Here is a 10,521-nt window from a genome sequence, read left to right as displayed (position 1 = left end):
TTTGCTTCACTTAAAAAAAAAAAAAAAACACAAAACTCACCTCCCATTTTTCAGAAGCACTATTTCCACGGTCACCTGTTCCAATGATATATAATCTTCCAGTTCCATCTGACAAGGTAACCCAGGTAGGGGATGTGAAATGGATCGATGCACAAAGGCGATTGTCATATGCTGCCAGATCTGTAGGAAGCCGAAACACCTCCCGTGGTTTTCCTAAGGCAGTGTCCTACAAAGAAGCCAAGCGTTATAAAATGGATGGATTCTTAATCCCTTATCCATCCACACAAAGTATCTGCAGTATAGCTGACTCTCTCATTAGATCCTAACTTCCTTTCCTTTATGTACTATACTATTGATTCACTTCAAACAAATAAAATACAGGAGAGAGGACAGGGGGACAGGCAACCAGTCAGGATAGATCACAAAACACATCCTCATTACTGCTTTTTCTTTACCTGCTGTAAGGAAAGCCAGTTCCCACGCTATGGAGATGCTTAGATAGGCCATGGAAAGCCCGATATAGGGAAGAGCCTAGGGTTCCTGAGAGTATTCTATGAGTGAACCATGTTGAAACTGCATTCTTTGGCTGTAATCAAATTTTCTGATTATTGCACTTATGGGCTGGTATCTCAACCATCAGGGAGACTGCCACTTAAATCATTGTGGTCTCTGACCACAGGGACTGTGTGAGAGGACAACTGTTTGTTTCAAGTCACCAAGTTCTACAACTATTATAACAGCAATAGAAAACTAATACAATGCAGTAATCTAGTTTCTTTCTCTTAACTTTTGAATTAATGATCAGTATTTTTTAATTCACTAAGTAGAAATACCACATATCATGTTCCAAATGCCTATACAGATAACATTCTACCACACAAAAACATTACATTTGGACTATTATCAGCTTAGATTTTTGTTAACAAATTTTCATCTGTGTGTTCTTACAATTTACAGTTATCAGACATGATGAATCATCAAAATGTTTTATAAGGAAATGCATTCAAATGCTATTTAGGAAACAAAGTATCAAAACACCAAAGTATGTTCAATTCCATGTTCTAAAAAGAATTTCAATTGTCAGGGGATTTTCCTAGAGGACAAAAGTCATCCTTCATTCATTCATTTCATTTCTTGATCCACAACAGTTTTGATCTATGGTCATTAAATATACAGAGTTCTCACTAGCTATAAGATATGTTGCCAAAATATAAGAATAACAAAACAACCCAATTTAGTGTTCTATGAATCCTATCTTTCATTTTTGAACTCATAATTTACAGATGTGCATGTTGAATTAAATATGAAATATAAAATAACAAGCATAGCTAGCAACAAGTGTTTAGAAATAGTGCTAGTAATGTAAAACTTTAAACAGAATTGTATCAGGACAGTACTGACTGGTCTGTCCCAGTGAATGTTTGGTTTTCTGTTGTCTCCAGTCTCTGCATTTTACCAAGGAAACAGAGAATATCAATTAATTTAGTCAGTCAGATGGAGACCAATTAACAGAAGTTTTGCCACAGGCTGATGTCTGTTTACATTTTCACTTAATGAAAAGAAGACCAATCAGCAAATGGTACTGGCAGACCAGAGCACTTTTGAGGAAAAGTTAATCTCTTATACACACACAAAAATACTTCATATTCCAAAAAGATTATTAATTGGAATGTTTTATAAGAAAAGTAAAAATTTTTTTATATGAAGATTGTTTTTATACTTTTAGGATAGTGAATGACTGCTATGCATAAATAAAGATAAAAGGAAACAAAGACTACAAACACAGGACCAGACATCAGCTGCCCTTAAAAACCAAAGACAGACAGACATCAGCTTGACCTTAAAAACCGGCAACTGTGGGACTGTGGCAGGACAAGAACATCATCACTCAATAAGCACAACCGAACACAAAAGAACAGGTTAAAACTACAAACAAGCCCCTAGATGCAGGCCAGGACGAGCTGAGGCATCTAGATGCAGACCAGGGAGAGCTGAGGATTCTAGATACAGGGCAGACAAAGCACTGCAACTTCTCTACTAATCACAGCCTGAGCCTCAGTCCAATGTTCTTTCTAGAGACCTAAGACACCCATCAGGCCACTTCCATAACCCCTTTCCAAATCACCTAACACAAGTCAGATCCTTGAATATCAACAATTCTAAATCCTAAACACCCTGTGGCTCTCCATCTCCCTTGTTACAAAGGTCATAAATCCAACTAATTCAAGCTGAGTGTGACTGGTGTCTTTGTCTGAAGAGTGCTGGAAAAGAAATGGAACATCCCCCTGTCGGAATACCAAATAACTCTTAAATGTACTGAGATAGATTTATATTACTGACAAAAAAAAAAAAAATCAGTGAGATACTAAGCAAAAAAAAGGAAGAAAGAAAGAAAAAAGGGTGCAGAATAACATTCAACATGAATTCATACATTCTGTAACTAATGGAGGCATTAGCACATGGCAAGGCACAGACAGACACAGGCTGATCCCTAAGTGCACTCCATTAGGATGGGAAATGAGACTGGAGTATGACAGGGCAGAGATGCAGAGCGAAGCAAGCTTTTCTCTTCTGCTTCAAATACACTGCTCCTTTGTTCCAACCAAATAATTTATGTGTGACATTGATTATTTAGAAAGATTGATGAGTCAAAGTAAAATAAAACTCTTCAAAGCAAATGTTTCAAAGCAAAGATTTTCTCGTGGTTTCCTGCATGCCCTTCCATACTTAATGTAGTGAACCATTATTAGGTGGAATGAAAGCTGAACTTGTTAAGTCAGTTCTCCACACATGTAGTTATAAGCATTTAAGCCATTTTCTTTTAAATACATGGCCACATATGACTGGAGTTGGTAGAAGTCTGATAAACTGGTACACTAACAGAATAATTAAGATGCTCAAGTATATAAATATGAAACCAAAATTACCTTAAAACATACATACAAAAATACAGTGCCTGCCTTACCAGAGTTCAATGACAAAATGAAAGCAAACCAAATGTTCCTGCTATTTGGATTTAGTTTCGTTTTGAGAAGTGCCCTCCTAATAGCACCTCGTGTACCTGAAGTCTCTCATTCCTGGGCCTCATCCATGTTCCTTTCCTCACAAAAAACACCACACTATGTTCAAGGATATTTCGGTAACTATGTTTAAGGATATTTAAAGATTCTTCTGAGGCAAGACATCACAGTTGATCCATAGCATTAAAACTGTATTGGCACATGTAATTCTCAATGAATGACCATAGCATTAAGTAAATTTGGTAAGTGTTTTGACTTCTGGCCACTCAAACATCACCAATTGAAATCAGTAACCCCAAGTTTAAGAAGAGTTCAATAGGATGAATCAGCTTCAAATTCCGCTGCGAGACAACAGCAGGGCTGAGACTCCAATCCCAGCCAACCCTACTCTCACAGCCCATATTCCTTCCCTACTTCACATTTTCTTAACAAGAAACTATTTTTTGCATTGTTCTACACGAATGATACTTCAAATCTCAAAGCAATCTTCAAATATCACCCCCTAAAACACTTTGATTCAGTTATCATATTTGATTTTTCTTTAGGCTATTAAGTAGTATTTCTAATTAGGATTACTGAACCAAGATGTAATGCAAGTCATAATGTTCATTTATTACAGATGACACTGTAGAGGAATAATCAAAAAGTATCAATACCTAAACAGAATCTACTTACTTAAAATAGATTTGAGGGCCCTCTTCCTTGCAGCTGCAAGCAGAGATGCTTTGAACTAACAAACCTGCTGCTTTAATACACACACATTTACAGGAAGGGGCCACTCAAGTTCAAAAACATGGTCAAGCAAAATTAAGGAGGGATGCCATTTACCAGTATCATTACACAGTGGGAATTAAAGTTTTACCCCTTTAAAAGGAAGTAATAAAAGCATTCATCACTTAAATTAGTAACCACTTACTCCTCTTTTTCCATTTTTATTCTTAGTCTTAGAAACAGATGTTTATAATCAATTCTATTTTGATCAATATCTAAGTACAATGAAGCTGTTAATAATGTATTAAAAACATTCATATTTCTAGAATTTACCTTTCCTTATTTTTTTTCTTTGACCTTAAATAACTAAATTCAAATTAACTGACTCAGCTGCACCCAAGGATCTGGATTTAATAGTCCAAGACAGGACCTCACAAATATATATTTAGAAATGGAATCTAGTAGGTGTTCTCTAGAATTTAAATATACTACACAAACTGATACTCTTCCTTAGTGTTGAAAACAAGATGATTTTCCAAATGGAAAAATGTTATGATAGAAATATCCTAAGTACTAAGAGAAAAAATGAAATATGTTTTTTTAACCTTTCTCATGTCTTTCCTACACTGTAAGCACACTTTCTCCTAATTAATATTTCTCAAAACTGAAATAGTGCAAGCTCACACATAAACTTACTCAGAAGTGTAACACTTCCATAAAGCAATGTTGAACCGCTGCCCTCTGTTGGCTGCTAACACCACAAGAAGGAACAATGTGCGGACGTCATGTCCTGCTGTCCTGGGCCCTACAGCTTTCCACTTGTGCATGGTGTGGTGGTCTTGCACAGATTTAACAAGTGTGGTCATGTGTACACCAGCCGCAGGATAGTGGTATTTATACCACTTTGACCCCCCTCCAAAACAGGTGGCATGTTGAGGCAAACCTGATACCTGTAACTTTAGCACCCCAAAAGCTGAGGGAGAGGGACTAAGTCCCAGGTCAGTTTTAAAAAAAAAAGGGAGGGAGGGAGGAAGGAAAGGAAGGCAGATGGGAGGCAGGGATGGAGGGAGGGAGAGACACTGTGTACGGAGGCAGGAAGATCAGGGGACAGGACAGCACCACTGAAATAAAGACCATGATTGAATCTTCATTGTAAGCTTGATTCAGTTAAAAAAAAACACAGAAAGATCAGGACCATAGCTCAGTGACAGTGCTTCTCAAGCATTCATGAGGCCCTAGATTCAAGATTCAATCCCTAGTCAGCCTCTCCCCCCCCTCCCCACCATAATAGCAGATTGGTAAAGCATACCTTTGTGAGAGGCTTTTTGGAGACAATTAGGTTATGATGGCCTGACTTAATGGATTCAGCCCTTGGTGAATTTGTGGCATGGTGCATTACTGAGAGGTGGTGAAAAGGAGGTGGGTTTAGAAGTAGATCACTTGGATGTGTGTCCTTGAAAATTTTATGTCTCCTTGGCCTCTTCCTAGACCCCTTTTCTCTGCTGCCTGGCCATGGTGATGTGAAATGCTGTCTCCATCATGCCCTTCCTGCCAAGATGGACTGACATCTTAGAAACCTTGAGCCAAAACAAATCTCTCCTCCTCTTAGAATGGTAAGAAAAGTAACTAGCAAAGGCACTACAATAGATATTAGAATTGTCTGTTTTCTGTTAACACAAAATGCCAGGGTCTAATTAGTGGTTCTGAACTCCTCACACATGCCCAAAACAGAAGTTCAAAGCAAAGGTTGTTTTCTTCTGTTGCTGATCAGAAAAATACTAAGCACATTATTCTATTCCCAGGTGCAGGACTTCTCAAGAATTAATCATCACTGGATCCAAGGAAAATCACCCAAAGTGCTTGACAAAATTTGGATTTCCACACAATCAGCCATGACACACTAAATCAGTTTTTGGCAATGGAATCCTGAAATCAGTTTTTGTTTTAATCAATTACTTCAAGTGCTTCTGAGGTGAAATACAGTTTTAAAATCAAAGAAAGAAGCTGAGTTAATGAAGCAGAAAACAAACTAAAAGAACCTGAAACCTTGAAAAATACAGTATCATTCTAAAGCTTGATCAGGAAAAAAGAGGAAAACTACAGAAAGGAAGAATGACAATAATTGCAAAAAGCATAAACACCTTCTCTAATTCGTCAACAGAAAAGACAAATAGGTCAGGAAACTGAATAAAAAACATTGTTATTTGCCCCAATTCAAATAAATCTATTTTGATATAATTATAGTATCTGGGAGGGCTGGAGAAATGGCTCAGCAGTTAAGAGCTCTGGCTGTTCTTGCAGAGAACCCAGGTTCAAACCCCAGTACCCAAATGGTGGCTGACAACCACCTGTAACTCTAGTTCCAGTGAGTCTGATGCCCTTTTCTGACCTCCACAAGGCATTGCATGACACAGGTGCACTTGTAAGTATGTATGTATGCAGATATGCACTTGTAAGTATGTAAGTATGTATGTATGTATACACGCAGAAAATGCACTCATACACATAAAATAGAAATATAGTAATTAAGAAAAAATTATAGTAACTGATTTCTCATGGAAGCTTTCCAATGTAAGAAAATACACCAAACCTCTACAATGTTTACCTAAATTTCAAGTACAATTAAATTTTCACCCCAGATTTCCAACCAATTTTTTGTGATTTAAGTTGGAATTGGTGCTCCAAATTCTGGTGATCAATAAGGTAACTGATACACCTTGGGCTCTTATATGACCCTGTCCATGCACCTCTCCCAGTCCAACATAGCACCTGTAGGGAACAACTATGACTGATTAAGTTTGTCAAATATGTTTCATGTGTTTCAGGAATACCCATTACCCCAATCTGAATGGCAAACTCCTTTTTTGTTTTGTTTTTTTTAAACTATAAGAGTTTTCTAGGTAGCTCAGATTGGCCTCCAACTTGTGATCCTCCAGCTTTCACCTCCTGAGTGATGGGAATACAGGCGTTTGCCACCATACCCAGTTCCTGCATGGCAAATTCTAATTCATCCTTCAAAACGCCAAGTAGGTGGCATCTCAGGAAACGCTGAGCTCCACACGTCCCCCAACATTTGTAATTTGCACCTCTTGCTACTCCTTCATCTTACTACTAACCACAGAGTAGCCTTCAGTGAGTGTTTGAAGAAAAATTAGTATTTTGTTATTGAAAATTAATTTTATCTCAGCAAACTAAAGATTTCTAAGAGATGTCTTCAAGTGGATTTTTCATACTAAAAGATGAAAAAATGAATAAAATAGAATAAAAAGGGTTATAAATGAGTCTTTTTGAGGTATCTAATAAAACTTTCCCTCCTAGGAAAGAAGAAACAATACTTTTATTTAAAGTACTACCACCAGGTTTTACTGAAAATGCTCCCCTAAGAGAAAACTACATCTATTTCACTAAAAACAATTTTAGAGAAAAAGGAATAAAGAAATAGGATTTCACTAACAAATAATGGTGTAAAGTTTCAAAGAGTGTACAGATGTCAAAAGTAAGTCAAATTAATCAGAGGTATATGATTTAAGTAGCTTAGAAAGAAGATTCAGATGATAAAGACAAGAAGCGGCAGTTTAAGTACCTGAATCATCCATCCTTTTACAAAGAAGAGTGTGTTACAAGAAGACAGGGGACACAGTAATACATCAGTCACTCACCTTTCTTCCTCCATGTGCTAAGAGGCCAGCTAGTCTTAAATTTAAGTGAACAATCATGTACTCTAAAGACCATGACATAAAAACTTCAACAATTTGACAAGAGTTGTAAAATTTATATAGAGTCTAAATGATAGTTTTAGAATTATAATCTAATCTGTGGATTAAGCAAATCTGTGGCTTTAAACTGGTGACTTTGGCTGCCAGCAAATTCAAAAGCTGAAGTTAAGGGACTGCTACATTTTATGGGGGGAAAAAGTAAAATAATCATCATACCTAAAAATTCAAACAACACATTCTCATGAATGCTTTAAGATTTATGTAATAACAAAATGAAGTTCTAGACTGAGTTTTAGCTATACTCATAGCTATTAATCTTGATTTGACAGGGAACTTCCAGAACATCATCACATGAGGAAAATGAGCATACAGAACTGCACTTGTGATGCACCATGAAGAAAACAAATGACAACAAATGCTGGCAAGGATGTGGGGAAGAAACCTACCCACTGTGGGTGGGCGTATAAACCAGTGAATAGCCTGTGGAAATCCATGTGGAGGCCTCAGAAAACTAAGAGGATTACCATATGACCCAGCTATACTACTTTTGGGTATATACCCAAAGGACTCTACTTCCTAGCACAGAACTACCTGTACATCTGTGCTTACTGCTGCTCTATTTACATTAGCAAGAAAATGGAATCAGCCTGGATGCTTAATAGATGAACAAATAACGAAGATATGGAATATATATATATATATATTAGAATTTATGAAATTAGGAGATTCCCAGGAAAATGGAGAGAATGCGAATATATAATAGGAGATAACCAAGGCTCAAAAAAACAGTGTATGTTGTCTTTCACATGCAGATCCTAGCCTCAAACTGTCAAATACACAGGTCCAGATGGGCAATCAAAATGAAATATGTATGAAAACCCCACATGGAAGCCTATTATTCAACAAGCTTTTTAAAAACTAAAAAAAGTTAATTACAAAATTAGTTATAGCAATTATAGTAATGTGAAGAGGAAAATGTCTCATAGGAAAATATTAAAGCTCCACAGCCTAGTCCACAGGCAGCAAAGTACAGTTCACCAGCTATTTCTGGTCCACTGTCTGCTTTTAAAGAAAATTTTTATTAGAAGGCGGTCATATTCATCCATTTATAGCCACTTATTGCTGTTTTGTGCCTGAAAGTAAAGTGAGTCATTGTAACAGAAGACTAGCCTATAAAAACTAAATATTTAGCCCTGTGCAGAAAATCTGCTAGCCTCTGGCAAAGAAGGAATTCATGGCCCATGCACATGTGACAGTCAGGGATATGAATATTCCTGGGCAGCAGAAGAAAGATGCCCGGGCAAGCTTTTAAATGAAGACATGGGTGACTGTGACTTAAGTGAACACTGGGAAGCAGTCTGACAGGACTACGAGTATGCTCCAGGAGGATATGATCCATGAGAAGAGCCCCCGTGGGAGCAGAAGAACTGCCAGAATTTAGTATTGCTAGAATATGTAAGAGGTGATAGGAGATGAGGTTGAGGAGAAAGAATTAGGTCCCGTACATGCCAGGACCAAAACCTTACATTTCTAACAACATATATGTATATGTACACATGACTTTACATGAGTAAACAGATTCACAGGAGAAATGAGTGCTGAAGAGAACAGAATAATGTGGTCAGGGAACTTCACTAAATACCTTTTGCAATTTTTATTTTTTTAAATAAATAAACAAACCCCTTGTCTCTTCTAAAGTTACATATCAAAAACTGTGGTCTGACATGAATTAAGTTCAAATGGGTTTACATGACACAGCACATTGGACAGACAAGTCTACCGGGGCAGTGCACAGGAGGACAGCAGGGCCAGAGAGCAGCTGGAAGGCTAACACACTATTGGCTGTTTAATACAGTAGCATAAACATGAAGTAATAAAACATATGACACAAACGTGCCTTTAATCCCAGCACTCGGGAGGCAGAGGCAGGCAGATCTCTGTGAGTTCAAGGACAGCCTGGTCTACATACAGGGAGACCCTGTCTCTAGCTCAAAAAAAAAAAAAAAAAAAAAAAAAAAAAAAAATCAGAGAACTAAAAGGAGTTGTACTATTTTATGGTCTTTTATCGCAAATAGAAATCTTTCACTAAAGGCATTTATTAGGAGTAAGTTGTAGGATCTCTAGCCTCACCAGTATACATAATAACACTACCATCTTTGGATATAAGCCAAGAGGATTTCAAGTAGTTTTAAGGAAAAGAGGTAGGGGATGGGGAGATGGCTCAGTGGGAAAAGTACCTACTGTACAAGGCTGGAGACCTAAGTTCAGACCTTCAGCATCCATGAAAATCTAGGCACAGAGGCACCACTAATCCTGGTACTGGGAGGCAGAGAGGCAGATGCTATGGGCTTGCTGGCTAGTCAGTCTAGCCAAACAGTAAGAAGCTCCAGGGTCACTGAGAGACCCTGTCTCAAAAATAAGGTGGAAAGCAATCGAGGAAAGCCATTGTAACATCAAGCTCTGATGTGAACATGCGCCCTCACAAGCGCAAAGATTCCCCTGCTGACTTTCCTACCAAAGACAAGAACATAAACACAATAAGGAACAAGGAAGACACAGGGCAAACTAGGGGGAAATAATATAACACTCAAAACATTTTAAAAATAAGAATACTGATACTTTCGAAGAAAAAGAGAAAAAAACAGAATATTTTGTGTGCATGAAAGCAGGTGCATGCATGGGTACACACGTGTTTGTTTGCATGCATGTAGAGCTAGAGGGCACCCTCGGGTGTTGTTCCACAAATGCTCTCTCCACTCTGGCAAGCTCCAGGGGTTTGCTTATCTTTGTCTTTTCAACACTGGGATTGCAAGTGAGTGCCATCATATCAAGATTTTTTATGTGGGTTCTGGATATTGAACTCAGGACCTCAAGAGTCAAACTCTTTACTGCGCTATCTCCTTGAACACTATGTTAAAAAAATTTTTTTAATTTTTTAATTTTATTTTAATTTTTAATAACTACATGATTAGAAGAAGCATTTCACTACAGATTTAACATATTAAGTAACACACCCCAGAGCAAGAGTACATCTCTTTCACAAGTGAGTGCAAGTTTCTAGGTTCACAGCTAAG

The 10,521-nt window shown here is 37.5% G+C and overlaps 1 protein-coding gene across 1 annotated transcript in view; it reads right to left on the bottom strand.

Moving 5' to 3' along the window:
- Nudcd1 (NudC domain containing 1) overlaps positions 1-10,521 on the bottom strand; it is an 82,210-nt gene that overhangs the window by 55,476 nt on the left and 16,213 nt on the right. Inside the window, exon 3 of the mRNA XM_008851495.3 lies at positions 41-226. Within this exon, the coding sequence (XP_008849717.1) occupies positions 41-226 (186 nt within the window). The remainder of the gene's footprint in view (positions 1-40; positions 227-10,521) is intronic.

This window comes from Nannospalax galili, unplaced genomic scaffold, assembly GCF_000622305.1.
Source record: "Nannospalax galili isolate Female #2095 unplaced genomic scaffold, S.galili_v1.0 scaffold284, whole genome shotgun sequence".
Taxonomy (NCBI): domain Eukaryota; kingdom Metazoa; phylum Chordata; class Mammalia; order Rodentia; family Spalacidae; genus Nannospalax; species Nannospalax galili.
The sequence above is the reverse complement of the archived record's forward strand: the minus strand, read 5'-3'. Positions and strand labels throughout refer to the sequence as shown.